The sequence below is a fragment of the Nicotiana sylvestris genome, chromosome 1, assembly GCF_000393655.2.
Source record: "Nicotiana sylvestris chromosome 1, ASM39365v2, whole genome shotgun sequence".
NCBI lineage: Eukaryota > Viridiplantae > Streptophyta > Magnoliopsida > Solanales > Solanaceae > Nicotiana > Nicotiana sylvestris.
The window spans coordinates 42,974,606-42,993,456 of NC_091057.1; the positions used below are offsets into that span (position 1 = coordinate 42,974,606).

Sequence of the window (18,851 nt, forward strand, 5' to 3'; positions counted from 1 at the left end):
AAGGTAAAAGAACTAGTTGGAAAGGGAGAGCAGCCAACGTTTTTTTTTTAATTTCTGGCTATTAAAAAATTTGCTTCAAGCAGGCCGATTCATACTTTGAACTCTAAACTCATCTCATAACCAAAGCACCCAGAGACCTTTTTGGTTAATGGGTGCTGGTTAATTAGTTATATCCGTTTTTCCTGTATTTTCTGTATAATTATACAGAATTTGCCTCGGGGTTAATGGGTGCTTCAGCACCCAGCACGGTTAACGTAGATCCGCCCATGGACCGAACCATATTGATTTTTAGGTTTCTTTTAATAATACCGTATGTTTTTATATAAATTTACAATTGTACCGATAATTAGGGTTGATTTTTTATTTTACGAAAATAAACCAAAAAAATATCGAACCGTACCGAATAAATTTACATGGAAAATTTATTTATATATTAAGGTTAAAAATAATAAAGCATTAAGTTTTTCCTTGGGTCTTGGAATTATGAAAATGATTACAAGTGAACAAGCTGTTACAATCAAATTCGTAATTACTACTGAGCCAGGATAGTATTTGTATGTGTAGAAAGTTCAGGGGTTAAAGTGTACAGATTAGAAATTAGTACCTAACTTAACTAATGAGATGTTAGTTAGTGTCTGTATATAAGTAGTTAGCTGAGCTTTGTTTGTTAGCTAATTCAATTTTCCTCTCCAATTGTGAATAACAATGGAGATTTTACAGATTGCCTTCTCTCTCATTCTCTCATGCATGTCTGCTTTCCTTGAAATCTGATATGGTATCAGAGCGGACGATCTAATTCCGCTGTATCTTCCTCTTTCTGTCACTCTTACAGTTCTGATTTGTTCTCTCGACTTTCATTCTCGTCGGAGTTCGTCGTCCTAGAGCTAGGGTTCCTAATTCAGAGCAAAAATGGCTAATGATGGATTGAATGCTGAGAATGTGCAAGGACACGCTCATCCTGTTGAGATTGTGCAAGGACACACTCATCCCGTTGAGGCTGTGCTAGGACACACTCATCCTTTGTATTTATGACCATCAGACACGCCGGGAGAGCATCTGATTGAATTCAAGCTGATAGGGACAAAGAACTACAATTTGTGGTCTAGATCTATGAGAATTGGACTGTTTACGAATAACAAAATTGGATTTATTGATGGAACCTGTAAGAAGGAAAATTTTGAGCAAAATTTGCACGATCAGTGGGAGAGATGCAATGAATTTGTGCTATCATGGATAATGAATGTTGTCACCAACGAGCTCTATAGTACTGTGGTCTATGGGTCCTCTGCGTGTAATGTGTGGAGAGATCTGAAGGAAAGGTTTGATAAGAAGAACATCTCTAGAATCTACAATTTGTCGCAAGAAATTATAGCCCTTAAGCAAGGTTTGACACCAGTCTCTGTTTACTATTCTAAACTGAAGGACCTATGGGATGAATATGATGCTATGACACCTACTCCTTCATGTCCATGTCCTGAGTCAAGGATATTTGTGGAACATATTTAGCAACAACGTCTAGTGCAGTTTCTAAGTGGTCTCAATGAATCATTTGCTCAGGCGAAAGGTCAGATTATGTTGATGATTCCAACTCCAAACATCAATGAAGCCTATGCAATGGCTGTGCAGGATGAGAGTCAACGAGCTAAGGCAGCTAGCATCAGTAACTTGGAAATAGGAGCTCAAGCAATGACTTATAACACAAGTCATGTAGCTAACCCAATGGCTTCCAATACAGGTTATGGAGCTAATGTTGTGGGCTATAACACAGGGCAAACATACACTGGAGGCTACAAGCAGAAGAATCAGTTGTATTGTGATTATTGCAAGTACAAGGGACACACTAGGGATGTCTGTTACAAATTGGTAGGATATCCTGCAGATTTCAAACCAAAGAGGAAGAACTTTGGAAGGAATGCAACTGCAGCACATGTGCAGATGGACAAATGTACATCAGCCCCAAATGAACAGATAGAAAGGTCAAAAACTGAACCTGCGGGACATTTCTTTACAGAGGAGCAATATCTTCAGTTGCTAAGAATGCTCAACCAGGTCAACACCAACACTTCAACTGATACAGCTGCCCATGCCAAGGTCACAGGTATACCACTGTCACTTCTGAGTATGATAAAAAAAAGGTGGATTATAGACTCGGGAGCTACGAATCACATGGTGTCTAGCCTATATCTGTATATTGATTATATGGAACTGTCTGAGAGTAATTCAAGAAAGGTGCAATTAGGTATAATTTGTTATCAGTATCTAAACTGACCAGGGATTTAGGCTTATTTCTTGCCTTCTTTCCTGCCTGTTGTATATTCCAGCACATTTGCAATGACAAGGTGAAAGGGATTGGTAGAATGGAGCATGGATTGTATGTGCTGGATCAGAATGTCAAAGCTAACACACATGGAGGATTGCATGTTGGTCTCATTTCTTCTATGTTGCCTATTAATAGAATAAATGCTGCCTATAGAGACTATGAAAAGAATGCATATGTTTGGAAACACAAAACTTGTGACTGTAATGATCCATGTTCTGTATGCCCTTTGGCTAAACAAACCCGTTTACCTTTCCCAGATAGCATTACAAAGAGTTATGCATTGGGTGATCTTATACATGCAGATATGTGGGGACCTTTTAGAGTGCCTACTTATGATGGCAAACAGTATTTCTTGACTCTTCTAGATGATTTCAGTAGATTCACATGGGTGTGCCTCTTGAATTCTAAGGATGAATCAATTGTGGTGTTGAAATTCTTCATTGCTTTAATTAGAACAAAATTTTCTTCCAATGTCAAAGTCCTCAGAACAGATAATGGAGGAGAATTTTTCAACAACTAGCTCAAGGAGTTACTTTGTGCAGAGGGGATTACTCATCAAAGTACATGTCCATATACCCCTCAACATAATGGGGTAGTGGAAAGAAGACATAGATACATATTAGACACTGCCATATCCTTAAGGTTCCAAGCTAATTTACCCTTAAGGTTTTGGGGAGAGTGTATTATGACTGCAGTATATCTGATAAATAGAATTCCCTCTAGAATATTAGGTGGAAAATGTCCATTTGAGCTGGTATTCAACAAAGCCCCATCACTGGATCATCTTAGAGTATTTGGATGCCTTTGCTATGCCGCAAATTTGAAGAAAAGGGACAAGTTTTCTGCCAGGGCTATTCCTGCAGTATTCTTGGGTTATTCCTTAACTTAGAAAGGTTATAAACTGTTTGATCTAACTAATCGAATAGTTTTTGTCAGCGGGGATGTTGTTTTCCAGGAAGATAGTTTCCCATTTATGCAGCAGCCAGGTGAATGCAATTCAAGTTCAACTATTCCATCCACAGATCAAGATCACAATACACATATTACTGGCCCTGATGCTCTATCTCCAACAACCATTTTTCCAATTGATGAACCTTCAGTTGATGTAATGCCCACATATCCACCACCTCCAGATATACAAGAGGACATGTCACTCAATAGTCCCATTGATGTTGCTTCCCCTACATCCCATAGTATGGATTCTCATACATCATCTACTGTTGATTCTATTCTACACTCACCAGCACCATTACCTCAACATAAAGGCAATTTTGAACCTCGCAGAAGCTCTCGAACTTCTAGACCTCCTATCTGGATGCAGGATTATGTAGGTCACCAAAAGAATGCCTACCCTATTTCCAACTCTGTCAGCTATCTCCATTTGAAGCCTCACTACTCCAAATGTTTGGCTACTTACTCTTTTGAGACAGAAACAAAAACTTTTGCTGAAGCTGCTAAGGATCCTAAGTGGGTTGATGCCATGCAATAAGAAATCCAAGCCTTGGAAGATAATCAAACTTGGAGCTTGGTGCCATTGCCACCTGGAAAGCAACCTATAGGGTGCAAGTGGGTGTTCAAAATTAAGTATCATGCTTCAGGAGAGATCGAGAGATTCAAAGCTCGACTGGTAGCAAAGGGCTACACATAGAAGGACGGCCTTGACTACACTGACACTTTCTCACCTGTTGCTAAAATGGTGACAGTAAGATCAGTTGTGGCACTAGCAGCTTCCTCTGGTTGGCCCCTCTATCAGATGGATGTTCATAATGCTTTTTTGCAAGGTGACTTAGTTGAAGAAGTTTATATACTTGTCCCTCCTGGTTTCTCTAAGGGTATTGACAAGCAGGGGGAGTACCTTGTATGCAGGCTGCATAAGTCCTTGTATGGGCTTAAACATGCATCTCGTCAATGGAATATCAAGCTATCTGAGGCACTACAAACCATGGGGTTCTCTCAAAGCCACTATGATCACTCTCTATTTACTAAGAAAACTGACACGTCTCTTGTTCTAGTGCTCATTTATGTGGATGATTTGATAGTCACTGGGAACAGCATTACAGAAATTGCCAGGACAAGGTCCAAGCTGCATCAGTGTTTTAGAACGAAGGATCTTGGAGAATTGAAATTTTTTCTTGGGATTGAGTTTGCTCGATCCGAAAAGGGCATATACATGAGCCAACGTAAATATGCATTAGAGCTAATTTCAGAACTTGGATTAGCTGGAACCAAACCCTCTAGCACACCATTAGAAGTAAATCAGAAGTTGACCTCTGTTGATTTTGACAGGATAGCCTCTTCTTCTGATGACAGTGTTCAAGACCCTCTCTTGAAGGATGCTGGTGAATATCAAAGATTATTGGGAAGATTATTGTATTTGACAATGACTAGGCCGGATATATCATTTGCTGTACAAACATTAAGTCAGTACATGCATTCTCCCAAACAGTCTCATTTAGATGCAGCAAGGAGAGTTGTCAAATATGTGTATCAGGGCAGGGACTGTTATTACCATCATCAGGTGATGGGACACTAAAGGTATACTGTGATGCTGATTGGGGAGCATGCCTCCAAACGAGAAGATCAGTCACTGGTTACTGCGTATTCTTTGGCAATGCTTTGATTTCCTGGAAATCAAAGAAACATGACACAGTGGCAAGAAGTTCAGCTGAAGCTGAGTTTAGGAGCATGGCTTCCACTGCAGCAGAGATTGTGTGGCTCATTGGTCTGCTTGGTGAGTTGGATGTAAGGTTACAACTGCCTGTGGCTCTATTCTGTGATAGCAAGACAACAATCCAAATCGCAGCAAATCCTATCTTTCATGAACGTACGAAGCATATTGACATTGATTGCCATTTTATTAGAGAGAATATAAAGGCTGACATCATCAAGACTATACATGTGAATACTAAGGAACATATAACAGACATATTAACTAAGGGGATGGGAAGAACACAACACCAGTATTTGCTATGCAAGCTTGGAGTGAAGAACCTTTTTCTACCCTCCAGCTTGAGGGGGAGTATTGAGCCAGGATAGTATTTGTATGTGTAGAAAGTTCAGGGGTTAAAGTGTACAGATTAGAAGTTAGTACCTAACTTAACTAATGAGATGTTAGTTAGTGTCTGTATATAAGTAGTTAGCTGAGCTTTGTTTGTTAGCTAATTCAATTTTTCTCTCCAATCGTGAATAACAATGGAAATTTTATAGATTGTCTTCTCTCTCATTCTCTCATGCATGTCTGCTTTCCTTGAAATCTGATAATTACCAATCCTATTAAGCTACTCCTACTAAAACTAAATTATTTCTAGCATATTCACTAGCAAGACACAAATTTTTCTAGCGATTATGAGCAGCAAACTACAATGTATTGAATATATTTCCTTTCGTATGATTTAGATTTATCTTTTTGAATATTTAATCTTTTATAGACTTTATTCTGAGTCCTAACTTAGTTAATATCTTTCTACACGTATGATTTATCTTTTCTTGTCTTTGCTTAGTTTCTTTTATGTTGTTATAGAGTAGTTGATGGATTTATACTCTAGCCATCTTTCATGTTTTCTTAATTTATCACCATTTAAATAGTAAAACTGTCTAGAGAGTTTTGCTAAGTCTTATAAAAGTGTGCACGTTATTGCATTCTACTTTTAGTAGTGACTTTTACATGACTTTTAAAAAAATACCAAAAATTAACCGAATTGTACCGATATCGAAAATAAACCGACATGATTGAGACGGTTTTGAAAAGTCTAATTTTGGTTATACATAATAGAATAACCAAAAAATTGGTATGATATAAATTTTATAAAATAACCGGCCAAATCAAACCATTGACACCCCTAGCACTAACCGTGCCTAGGTGGACATGTCGCAACAATATCTGTGCTTATGCGGGTTTAAAACCGTAATGTGAGCAAATTCATACAGGCGGAATTAATTTTTACAATAGATACACATTGTAAAATTTCCCAAAGAAAAGAAAAAGAACTTCCCGTCATACACCCTACAAGGCTGAAGCAAGGCTCAAGAGGCCCAAGAATTGGATATGGTAATTGGGCAAATATCACTGACTGAGTCTATCACTGACAGGCCCAATTTAAAAATAAAAATGGATCTTTATATAAATAGCCGGTTAGATTTACTGTTTACTTTTCTTAGCCGATATATATATATATATATGAATGAATTATACATTAATTATATGCATATTACATATGAATTATACTTAAAATTTACCCCACCGACTATTTTTAATTTAAACGATTGGGTGGACGACAATATTTAGGTTAATTCAGAACACAAGTTAAAGGTCATGCTCCCAAGTCCACTAGTGGACTGTGGAAAAAAAGGGATTTGTCACAGTCAGTTCCTCCTTTCTTTGATTTATACCTGACGACCAATATGCTGCTCTTCAAAATGATTTCCATCTATGACTCTATGAGATATGATAAGTAATATTTAATAGACATTATAACTATCATGTCATTCCAAACGCTATAGTATAATCCAGGTATATGAATCGTATCATTTGCTCCCTTAACACGATAACACCAAACTTTTTTGTATCGTGTGCAGGCAAAAAGTATAACTATCATACTCTTCCAAATGTTCTCGTATAATTTTGGTATATAAATCGAGCATCAACAAGATTGTTACATCTCAATGTGTGCTTAAAATTACACTTGTATAAATCGGATGGTGGTTCAAAATACTTTTTTTTCAATAGTTTTTGTTACACTAACGTGTATATTTCTTAAAGGGGAAAAGGGAAGAATAAATGAAAAAGAAAAATAGACGTGGAGAAGAAAGGAGCAAGATCCTAACTTGCTGGAGAATTATAGCATGCGCAAAGATGGAATTTTGTAACGTGGAGCATGAAACTTGACTGTTAACTAACTCACATGTTTTCGACCTCACATTTAGGTATTATTCTGTACATATTACACTAACAAGAACTAGAAGAAGAAGAATTTTTTTAATATAGTGTTGTTTCTATTTTGAACTAAGATTTCTGGTTCCTTTACTTTTTGGATGAAAACTAAATACCCCATTTTAAGTAAAAAGTAGTACTAACAGCTAAGCCTTCTTTGCTCAAGTTTATCCAACTCATGTTACAAGTGAAAAATGTGTGCCTATTTCCCATGGAAATAAATATTCTCAATGGTAAGGTGGTGGCAAATTAGGCCAATGTCATGTCACACTCCCTCTTTTTTCACATGATGATTCTGCCACCATGTTCTTCTTAATTTGGCTCTGCTTCATTCGTCTTCTAACATTTTTTTGGTTCCTCGTCTGGTATTCGTTATCTGAAGTGCCCCCGACTAATCCTGATTTATGTCAGAAAGACCCACTTTGAAGGGTGAATTGTTCCTTACCGAAAATAAAATTCATACCCAGAACTTAAACGCGAACCTTTGGTTAAGGATCGAGAGGTACTTAATTACCACTCTACTACAACTTTTGGTGATCACCCTCTAACATCCACACCCTCCCATGCCAGGACCAACACCTTAATTCTCATATTAGATGGCCCCTTCTCTTCTGTCAAAGCACTATTGCACCAATAAGGTCAATCAATTTTTGCCTAACATTTGAAGCAAATGGCATTGAAATAACATGCATAACCCACTTGAAAACATGCACAATATTATGGTTCAAGAAAAAATAAGGAAAACAGAATAATTATCTATTTTTCTTACTTCGTTCATCCACAAACAGGAGCACATCTCTTTTCTTGTGTTATTTGATACGATTTAGATTTCGGTTAAGTGGCTATCTTTTTTTGTTTTTGTTTGATAATTTACTCCAGAACAAATGAAAAGTCTGATTCCTTTCATATCTTTCATAGAGAAGGCAAGTGATAGTGTTGGCAGAGTTTTCTTATACGCTCTTCTTCTCCCAACTGAAACAATATCGGTTCCATCTCCAAACACTGTTCTACCTTTCTCACGTGGACTACTTATAATTAATTAAGGAACATTTTGATAATTAAATCACATACACGACGCATTTCACATAATAACTTCAAAACTCCCCTTCCCATATGGACAAGCGCATTCAAAGACGAATGTAGATGGTAATATTTACATGGTTACCTTGATCCCTGTATGTTTGCGAGATTAGATGCTCTTTAAGTGTAAGAATTTGTTTGTTAATGGTAATATTTACATGGTTACCAAAAAAAAAAAAAGACGAATTTAGAATTTAACCTACGGGGATTCAACTTTTAAAATATTTAGCATGAACTTATTATTTTTAAAAATTATTGGTTCAGTTGCAGTATTTTAGTGATTTTTCGCATTACAATCTACATTTATGTTCCATTTGAAAATACTGAACTTGTATGAACCCACAACATGTCGATAAAGTAGAATCCCATTACATTTAACTCTTTCCACATGTGGAGTCAATATAGTTTAAGAAATCAATCATACACGTTGAAGGCATAATTAATTAATAAAAAGTGTGTTCTCTAACCGCTTAAACTTTTAGATAAGATAGTCACACATTTTAACATGGTATCAAAGCAGACACAGGTTCTGGGGTCGAGTCTCACCACCACCCAACATAAAAAAAATAAAAAAAATTACGTGTTTGGCTCATCAAAACAAATCAAGCCCGCACATGAGGAGACATGTTGAAGACATAATTAAGTAAATAAAAGTATATTTTCTTTAATAACTTAAGCTTTTAGATGAGATTATCACACACTTTAATAATACACTGCATATGCAATAGCGGTTATTCAACCGAGCTGACCGGTGTGATTGAAGCTCCATGCTTTCAATATTCCTATTATTTCCTAATCAAATCAGATAGGAAATTCCTCCTAACTCATTTTCATTTTTAAGGCAGCGCAATGTTATCTTATTGCAACATGAGAAATAAAGAATGAGTCTAAAAGTGAATCATGGTTACATTACATCGACGTACCTTCGAGTCTCCAAAAACATTTTAGTCAAGTGCACATGCATTTCTATGGATGCAAAACGGAAGGATAAAGTACACACATTTTTTTAGACTAATGTCAAATCGATTAGAAGTAGATCTAAATTCTACAAAGTGCTAAGGATATTTTTCTCTTTTTATGTGAATTATTTAAGAACTTAAAATAATAATAATAATAATAAAACCAAGCTATAAAATGAGTGCCAGGTGGAAGGTAATGATACCACTGCCTTTGGCGACTTTACTTAACTTGCACTCGAACTACAACTTTTTTTTTTTTTTTCTTTCTAATAGAAAGGTTCTAGGTGGACTATTTGTAAGCAATAGAGAAAAATAGAAGAAATATTTCGAATGGCCTTATAGCCTGTTTGGCCAAGCTTTTTTTCTTGGCTAAAAGTGATTTTTTTGTCAAAAGTTTATTTTTTTTTCAAAGTTAAGGTGTTTGGCCAAGCTTTTTGAAGGAAAAAAAAGTGTTTTTGAATAGAAGCAGAGAAGCAGAAAAAAGTAGCTTATCCCCGGAAGAACTTTTTTGAAAAGCAATTTTAAAAAAAATACACTTAGAAACACTTTTTAAAAGTTTGGCCATGCACTAATTGCTTGGCCAAATACCCCTTTGCCACCTTTTGGATTTCGTAATCTTAAAAGATTCCACATTCTTGGAAATTTTTTGGGCGTAAAGATCCAGTTGTCCCTATGTTAAACTCTTATATATTATTGAAAGGCGAAATGGCTTCCTGGCCACTTAAACTTGTCGGGTTTTTTAAAGCTGATACACAAATTTTGGGTTTTCCCATTTGAACACTCGAACTCATGATTCCCTTAACTAATAAACACATCTGACCCTTGAGCCTATGCGCGTGTATTACACATACACAGACGTGTCCATCCAGTCAGCAATTGACCAATCCAAAAATTGTCACCTATATTTATATTTTAAAAATAAAAATAAATACAATAAAAAAGAAAACACTTAAACCCTTCCAGCTTCCTCTTCCCCCTCCCCGTTCTTTCCCATCTCGCCCCCTCCCCACACCTGCAACTCTTTCTTCTACTTCCATATCAATACTCCCTTCCTAGGTTCTTCTTCGTCTTCTCCTCTCTCTATTTTTTCCTAGCTAGGTAGATTGCCGGAGAAATTTTCCGATCAACACTGTCGCAGAATTTGTTTTCTTTAAAGTTGTGACAATTAATTTGTTGTAATGGCCAATTGGCGTGACCTCCTCAGCAGCAGGAGTCGATTGGCATTGCTCTTGGGCGATTTGGACCACTGGAATGCCATCTCCGACCAACTGGAGCCGCCGGAGAGTTGCAGCGAAATGAACAAGGCGAATGCCATCTCCGACCCAAAATTGAAGAATGCCATCTCCGACCCAGAATTGAATAAGGCGAAATGATTATTTTGAGTTACTGGTACTTAATTAGCAACAACTCACGAAAAAACAAGGCGAAATGATTATTTTGAGTTAGCAGTGAGCCCGCAAAGACCGCTGAGAAATTGCTATTGGCGGCTACACACAGTCGACATCTTATTGAACAGTTCAAAACTGTGGTGGATGTGATGGTTGGTACAATTAAAGGTTTGCAGGTTAAATTGGAAGAAAGCAATAATACTTGTGTGAAAGTCCTGGAAGAAAAGGAGATTCACCAAGAGAGGATCTCCCAACTGGAGACTGATCTAGAAGCGTCAAATGATCTTTGCAATGGGATGAAGCTTAAGTTAGAGGATTATCAGGCAAAAGAGGATAATATCAGGGAGAAAGAAGCTGAAGTTTTGTCTCTTCTTCTAAAAATGGAGGAATGGGGTATTTTAGAAGGAATGAATAAGAACACAATTAAACATAACCCATTTTGTACTGTTGGGCGTTGGGAAGGGGGTTTTCACGCTCCAGTGCGTCGTGTTCCTCACGCGGGCTACTGATTAAGACCGACTAACGCCACATAGGCATGATCAATGGTCAAATGTGTTTATTAGTTACGGAAAAAACGAGTTCGAGTGTTCAAATGGGAAAATCCAAAGTTTGTGTATCGGCTTTAAAAAACCCGACAAGTTTAAGTGGCCAGGAAGCCATTTCGCCTTATTGAAAAGCAACTTGATTCTACACCAAAAATACTGATTTTTAGGCCTCTGTTTACGTAATATCAAGGATAAAATGTGATTGGAATATCAAGTGGCAAATTTCAGGATAATATCAAGTGGCAAATTTTTTAAAGCTTTGACGATAACAATATCCTTTTCAATTTTCATGATGTGAAGAGACGAAATAATGGGGGCAATCTTAGTAATGGGAGATTCTTTCCACTAACAGATTCTCCTATTTTAAAGATGTTTGCTGTAAATAACAATTATACTTGCGGTTTGAAACGCTAATGAGAGAAAGTTTTGACTAATTAGCCTGGAAATTAGTGCTATATCTAGTAAGAAAAATCATGCTCAATGGGCCATAGGGGAGGATTATTACACAAAGATCCACAAAATCTCTTTTGGCTGTTAATTTTGACTTTAATTATGTACAGTTTATTCACAAACTATAGGTTATAATTTGTTTATTATGATTAGATAACATAATCAAGTTCTGTTTTCGGTTGTCAAAAAGGGCGGAAAAAAGAAGACAACCAAAGAATCTGTGGGGCAAGGAACAAAGGCATTGGTCAAATGTCAAAACGTTTGCATAAGTTGTAGAGTTAGTTGCTTAAACTTTCAGACAAAAGCAACATAAGACCCATTTGGTGGTTAGTGCAGAACATCAATCCTCCTATCAAAACGTTATGGTTTTTTCAACTTCTCAGACAAATGAAATTGATGGAAATCCTCCTATCAAAACATTGTTGGTTGTTTGACTTCTTATGATACAATGCTTGAAACTTTGGGACCAAAATGTGCAGGCATTTAGCAGCATAAAAGCAGGAGAAGTCACCGTATAAGACAGTACTGGTTTCTCTCAACAACCATACCGTACTAGCTGTTGGAAATGATATTTTGGTGCTAAATGAATATTCTCTTCTTATCTTTAACGAAATGGGGAGAGAGAGAAATAAATGGTGCTTGAAATGCAATTTGTTGTCGCTATTAAGAAGAAGGTGCAATGATTATTGATAAATAGTCATATGCCAGAGGAGGTGCAACCAAACTGCACATGCATGGTTTCATCACAATCTGACAACATTACTTTCAATTCAAATGACTTAATTACCTTTAATCAATATTACCACACAGACGTGGTGATAATAAAAGGAGGTTTCTCCTAGAATACCTTTTTTCCTGAAAAAGAATTTCTCCTACAATACCTTAGTGATCTGAGGACAATAACACTGTAAAGAAAACTTTAGGTCGCTGGTGAAAGAGCGTCTATCAAATCCAGAGAGAGAGATTTATGGACAATACCTTTTTCCTAATGCTATTTTGTGAAAACCAGATGGCGAGCTTTGATCTGGAAGATAGAAAACATGCAAATTGTTCTTTTTCCTCAATTCAAATGCATGTTCCTTAGTAACTGCTGAGGTTTGAACATTGAGCATAAGGTGAAATGTCCCTCGTGTAACCTGTTGTACAGGTGCAAAATTTAGTGAATTGAAGACATAAGACAGGTACAAAAACAAAAGCAAGAATGCACAGTAAACCATGGAGCTCCACGTCCTCTGGTGCACAAAAGCATGTACCCCCTACTAAAGACACAATGAAGTAGAGGAAAACAACCTTACACAACTAGAGTCCAAAAATAACTAACTAAGCAAAGGGGAGGCAGGTTGTTACACTTCATTATACGCAGGAGCTATGGAAACCAAAGTGGGCGGGGAAACTAAGGCATGTTCAAATTAGGATAAGAAATTGAAAGTAGACAGTTGTATTAACTTTTCAGGACAAGAGGTGTGCTACTATTTAAAATGGTGTTTGGCCTTGAAATCTTTTGGATACACTAGAATACACTTTGATGTAAACATCATTGGAAGGTTTTTGCTTAGCCTAAAAACACCAACTATCATGTGAGAAGAGCTCAATCCTGGGTCCACCACTACTAAATAGCTTTAGATTCCATCATTAGCATGAGAAAAGGCATTACCTAATTTTAATTATCAAAGGAACAATAAATGTTAGGCCACTTCGTACTCCATTGTACTAAAGGTTGCAATTCACAATAATTGTGGAAAGAAAATCAGAATACTAGGAGTATATCACATTAACTTCAGATTTGCTTTTCATAAGACATACTATACAAATAGAAAAATAATCATATTTATGCTTTACATATGGAGTATCCCTATCATTTGACTCGGATTGAGTCCTAAGTGGTTTAGAGACGCTAATTTGAATGTCTCTTTAGTGGCTTCCGCCCAAAAGTAATAATGAAAATGCACAACATGAATGCATATGATGAAGGCCCTATAGTTTAAGCCCCTTGACCAGTTCAACATACAATGCGAAAGTCAAAATACCTGAAATACAAAGGTGAAAGAATAACAAGAAAGAACCTGTAATTAACAAAAGATACTTGAGCCATATTTATAGTTCAATGTCAAAACATCTTCAGGCCAGAATATATCAGTAATATAACATTTAAGCATAGTTCTTTAAGAGGGGAAGTGGATATTACATTTGTTGTGAAATGGATATGTTCTTATATTTTTGGAAAGAGGATATCTGTAGTCACGATAGTTGGCACAGGGGAACACTCCTTATATCTCAATGTAAATGACATTCACAGTGCTTCTTACATAGTTACTCCAGTTGTAAGCTTTCAACAACCAGTAACTCACAAATACCTCCAGCCCCTATAAATATCCTTGCTTCTGGAAACTCAAGTTAGTGTCTCTCAGTATCTCCTTCCTTCTCTCTCTCTCTATCTATCTATCTATTGCTCCCTCTCTCTATATATAGTGCATAAGTACACGTGAGTGGTTGTATTTGTGCATGGATACAGAACTGCATGCAGAAAGAGGATTTATACACAGTTAAGCTCTCTCTATAACACTCCAAAACAAGAAAACAAGAGGAAAGAGGCAGAAGCAAAATAAAGAAGATGGAAGCAGAACAGACCGAAAAGCACCCGTCATCACCAGAGGTACAAACTACAGAATATTTTAGAACCTTTGAATAGACAAAGAAAAATGCGTATGAATCACCATAACAATTTTTTTTCCCCACAATTTATAGGTCATGGAGGAATTGAAGAAAATAATGGATAGAGGCTTTCCTATACTTGCTATGGGCTTGGCGACTTATTTGAAAAACATGATTTTAGTTGTGTGCATGGGAAGGCTCGGAAGCTTAGAGCTGGCAGGTGGTGCACTGGCCATTGGCTTCACCAATATTACTGGTTACTCCGTATTGTCTGGCCTAGCCTTGGGGATGGAACCACTTTGTAGCCAGGCTTTTGGATCAAGAAACTTAACCATAGTGTCTCTTGCCCTCCAAAGGACAATCTTTATGTTATTCACTGCATCTATACCTATTGCCTTCTTATGGTTTAATTTTGAGCCTCTCATGCTAAAGCTACGCCAAGACACACAAATAATACACGTAGCAAGTGTATTTTGCAGATTTGCTGTCCCAGATCTTATTGCTAACAGCCTTCTTCACCCTTTACGCATCTACTTACGGTGTAAAGGGACAACATGGCCTCTGTTGTGGTGTACTTCACTTGGAACACTATTGCATTTCCCTATCACAGTTTACCTGACCTTTACTAGAGGTCTTGGGATCCAAGGAATTGCAATTTCAACCTTTGCCTCCAACTTTATCACCTTATTCTTCATTTTAGGCTACATATCCTTTACTTGTCTTAATCAAAAGACGATATTCTTTACTTACGACCAAAACAGATCTCTGTCCAAACCCCTAGCAGAAAATCTAAAACCTCTTCCTTCCATTTCTGTGGGAGAGCAATGGATAATGCTTCTTCAACTTGCTATACCTAGTTGTTTAGCAGTTTGCTTAGAGTGGTGGTGGTATGAGTTCATGACAGTTCTAGCCGGATACCTTGACAGACCTGAAGTTCCACTTGCCGCATCTGCTATTGTAATACAAACCACATCTCTCATGTACACATTGCCTTCAGCCCTAAGTGCTTCAGTCTCAAGCAGGGTAGGAAACGAACTTGGAGCAGGACGGCCAGCTAAGGCCCGCTTGGCAACAGGGATAGCCATAGGACTAGCTTTTTTGACTTCAACATTTGGATTCTTACTGACCACCTTAGGGCGAGAAGCATGGGGAAAAGTTTTTACAAAAGATAGAGAAGTGCTGGAGCTAACAGGGACCGTTCTACCCATTATTGGACTTTGTGAACTAGCTAATTGTCCACAAACTACATGTTGCGGGGTGCTTCGGGGAAGTGCTAGGCCTGGTGTTGGTGCAGGTATTAACTTTTACTCGTTCTATCTGATGGGAACACCTGTGGCCATTATTTTGGCCTTTGTTTGGAAGCTAGGATTTTTGGGTCTTTGTTATGGGCTTCTAGCGGCTCAAGTGGCATGTGTAATCTCAATGTTAATAGTTACTTATGGTACTGACTGGGAAGGAGCATCCTTGAAGGCAAAAGAACTAGTGGGAACAAGTAATGAACTTCCATACGAAGATCAACTGGTAAAATTTGAGGAGGGCAATGGATTTCTCAAAGGATTTAGCTTTTGAAGAGGGAAGATGCCTAAGGACGCAATGAATGCAAAGGAAAAGGAACGAGATGGCACAGAAAGGAAGAAAACAAAAATGTTACATTCTCTCAGTATTTCGAGTCAGAAAATATGCAACATGTGTCAATTGTTCTTCCTGGTGTCTATTGGACTGTGTCGTTAAAGAAACTATCTTCATTAGTCCAACAATGTTGTTGATGGATTATAGAAGTACAGGCCAGCAGAAGTATGTTATATAGCTTAAATGTGTAAATATAAGAGGCTTTTGGTTTGCATTTTCTAGATATCAATATACTTTATCTTAGTAGCTATGACATGAACATGTGCATGAGCTTCAAGTTGCTTTTTTATAGTACTCAGCATGTAATAGTTCTTTGATTAACCACCAGAACATGCTTCACATTTAGTTCACCTCTCTCCCTTCCCCTCTTAAATGGTGAAGATAGAACAGGAGGCATTGTATCTCTCCATTTGTGGGGCATAAGCCCTACGAGAAGAAACATAACCCCTATGAAGTTCAATTTTGGATAGTAATCTATTATTTGACTATTTTAAAGATACTTTAGGAAAAATATTCATTGGTAGGGCAATATTCTTGTAAATTGAAATTTTTTGAAAAAACTATTCTTTTCTTGGAGAAATCAATTACGGCAATGGTAAATTTTCAACCTTAAGAAATAAAGGTTTACTACAGTACATATTTAGATCATAACATTGATTTTGTCATTTTAACCTTTATTCTGTATCTAACTCTCAATTGAACATTTGGTGTAACTTGCAAATCTCTATAATAAGAAATTAACTCAAGTTAACCTTTATTTTCCTTAGGTAATAAAATTGACATACAAAAGCAGCACTTAATTGAGGGATACAAACATGCAGGGAACGGAATGGGCGACCAGCGGGAGTAAAGCTTTGGGAAACCATTGCCCAATGAGAGGCCACTGCCTTTTAACATGCTGGTAAATATATGATATTTTATAAGCATGACTAGGCATGAGAAATCAAAATTTAAAGAGACAAAGAGGAAGAAATGAAAAAAAGACACTAGGAATTATACAAGAGAAATAAACTAAATTTCAAAGACTCTCATTCACTCCTTCCACAATGTTCCCATACAAACACCAAGATCGTGCTCTGTCGCACCCTATACACCACCACATGGCTTCTGAGATTCGGTGTCTCGACACATTGGGAGGCAAACTATGCACAGTGGGAATGTAACTGACTTAGGAGCAAGGCATAACAATTGTTGTGTTAACTAGCAAGTCACCACACCAACTGTAGTCTCTAACTCGAGGCATTACAAGGATACCCTAGAGTTATGCATTGTAAGGGACAGAATATCATGTATACAATGGGAGCTACGTCTCGAATCCTATGACTCCCATCTAAGTTCATGCAATATTCGGTGGGTTTTCACCCTTTATCATACCAAACTGGAGGGGAACATTACTAATAGCGAAGCATACACACCGTTGGGGATAAATCCTAAAAGGCACTGCTAATGACCCAAGTTTGCATTGAACCGATATAAATTCAATCTTATCTGTCAATAGCCAACGAATAAGTTTGTCACCCTAGCAAGAACCAACAAGAACCATCTGCACTATAATACAATATTAAACAAGAGAGTTCAACCTCAACTTTTCCCTTCACTCCTGAGAAAAAAGACAATAGTTCCTACTCATCATGGCCAGAATTCCTCACCTTTTCCTAGTATTGTCACCTATTCTCTACTTGTTGACATATTGATAAAGGCTTATCATTCTTAATAATACTTCCACATAAAGCAATAGTGATAAAAAAAAATTGTGTCATTTAATTTCAGTTGACGCTCTTCTTCTGACGAGATTTTTATATGGAATGATACTGCATCCACTATTTATTTGTATAGCTCGGGTCGAATGTAGTGGATGTGCCCGTACCGCTGCTTTCTATACAAATCTATCCTTGCTCCCTCTGCTCTCCCCTCCCTTTCCGTAGAGATGATCAATCAAAAGTCCTTCCCTTTCTGTTTTGGATCCCTCTCCCTCAGCTCTTTCCCCTTTTTCTTTTCTCTCTGTAGAGTTAAGACAACTCACGGTACATTATCAACTTCTCAAAAGCAAACAACCTTAAGTGCCTCAATATTTTCAAAAGAAAAGACCTTTCTCGACAATCTTAACAACCAGAGATATTTCGATAATTCTTTCAAATTTTAATTCCTCTCCCTTCATTCACTCGTAAATTATTGGTGTAATACTCACCATTCAGATAGTGACTGGCGCTTTTTTGCTATGCATTATGCACTTGATGTTCATATAACTTTCGGCATAGAACATGTAACCAGAGATTCATAAAAGTCTCATATTTATGATCCAACCATCAAAACTCAAAAAGGAAACTGAAGAGCTGATTAATGTGGCTTATAAAAATTCAGAACCTACATTTGGAAAAAGAAAATAGTAGCAGAAAATTCCAACAGATGCAAAAAAACTAGGTGACTTTTCTTCCCAGATGTCTAAGATTTTGTTTGGCAAAGTTACCCGGTAAGTGTGCTGCGCTCGCACACACACACACAGAGTTGCTCATTGAACGCTACAATTTATTTCACGCAATAACTATGAGTCCATGGCAAATCTAAATTTGCTAATGGAGAAGAAATAAAATTTGTAGAAATTTGGAAAATAACATATACCACTAGTTTGGATTAACTGCAATTTCAACTGCCAATTGATAACGTGCAAAGATTTCAATTCTCGTGACAAATACGTAAAACAAAATAGAATGTGAAGAGAAAAAGCGATCTTACCGGAGATCAGAGAAGATACATAATCGGAGATTCCGCCGGAGGGATTGACGGCGAAACTGGAGATTCCATTTCCGACTACACGCTGTGACAAACACGTGATTTGACAGATCCTCAACGACTTCTCCGTAAACTATTTTTATTGGGCCTATTTGTAACGGGCTCTTT

General features: G+C 37.2%; 3 protein-coding genes and 1 long non-coding RNA gene across 4 annotated transcripts; 3 read left to right on the forward strand and 1 right to left on the reverse strand.

The window, feature by feature from the left end:
* Window positions 1-909: 909 nt before the first annotated feature.
* Window positions 910-1,506, forward strand: LOC138869419 (uncharacterized). The gene is made up of 2 exons (XM_070147037.1): window positions 910-1,022; window positions 1,107-1,506. The coding sequence occupies exons 1-2, from the start codon at window positions 910-912 to the stop codon at window positions 1,504-1,506; spliced, it is 513 nt and encodes a 170-aa protein (XP_070003138.1).
* A 1,499-nt stretch (window positions 1,507-3,005) lies between these two features.
* LOC138869429 (uncharacterized) lies at window positions 3,006-3,809 on the forward strand. The gene is made up of 2 exons (XM_070147048.1): window positions 3,006-3,182; window positions 3,276-3,809. Exons 1-2 carry the CDS (start codon window positions 3,006-3,008, stop codon window positions 3,807-3,809), a joined length of 711 nt encoding a protein of 236 aa, XP_070003149.1.
* Window positions 3,810-12,307: 8,498 nt separating this feature from the next.
* LOC104234299 (uncharacterized) lies at window positions 12,308-18,851 on the reverse strand. The gene is made up of 2 exons (XR_712926.2): window positions 18,687-18,851; window positions 12,308-12,808 (listed from the first exon to the last, which is right to left on the reverse strand). It is a non-coding gene; the product is annotated as an uncharacterized lncRNA (long non-coding RNA).
* LOC104234297 (protein DETOXIFICATION 55) lies at window positions 13,970-16,203 on the forward strand. The gene is made up of 2 exons (XM_009787832.2): window positions 13,970-14,325; window positions 14,418-16,203. Exons 1-2 carry the CDS (start codon window positions 14,284-14,286, stop codon window positions 15,891-15,893), a joined length of 1,518 nt encoding a protein of 505 aa, XP_009786134.1. The 5' UTR covers window positions 13,970-14,283; the 3' UTR covers window positions 15,894-16,203.